At 40.6% G+C, this 313-nt stretch overlaps 1 protein-coding gene across 1 annotated transcript in view; it reads left to right on the forward strand.

The window, feature by feature from the left end:
• Nucleotides 1-313, forward strand: part of LOC119590859 — an 18,630-nt gene that overhangs the window by 15,901 nt on the left and 2,416 nt on the right. Inside the window, exon 14 of the mRNA XM_037939618.1 lies at nucleotides 122-287. Within this exon, the coding sequence (XP_037795546.1) occupies nucleotides 122-287 (166 nt within the window). The remainder of the gene's footprint in view (nucleotides 1-121; nucleotides 288-313) is intronic.

The raw sequence follows: 313 nt of genomic DNA on the forward strand, positions 1-313 counted from the left end.
CACTGTTGTTTGCTGTATCTAATGTACCTCAAATTACCTTGTTAGAAGATATGATTATGTATACATGTATGTATTTAACTGTTAGAATTGTTTACGGTTGTCTGTTTGATATTTTAAACAGGCAATGAGGAGCAAGCACAGGAAGATGGAAGCGAGTGGGAGCGAGTTCTGCAGATGCTCACTGGCCACAAGGTGGTGCTCACAGTTCGACAGGTGAAGGCTGTGCGCTCAAAGGAGGGGAGGAAGAAGAATGACTCTGAGGACAAGACTTTGAAGTATCGGAAAAGGTAAGATCAATATTGTTTTTAATATT

The sequence above is a fragment of the Penaeus monodon genome, chromosome 27, assembly GCF_015228065.2.
Source record: "Penaeus monodon isolate SGIC_2016 chromosome 27, NSTDA_Pmon_1, whole genome shotgun sequence".
Classification (NCBI taxonomy): Eukaryota; Metazoa; Arthropoda; class Malacostraca; order Decapoda; family Penaeidae; genus Penaeus; species Penaeus monodon.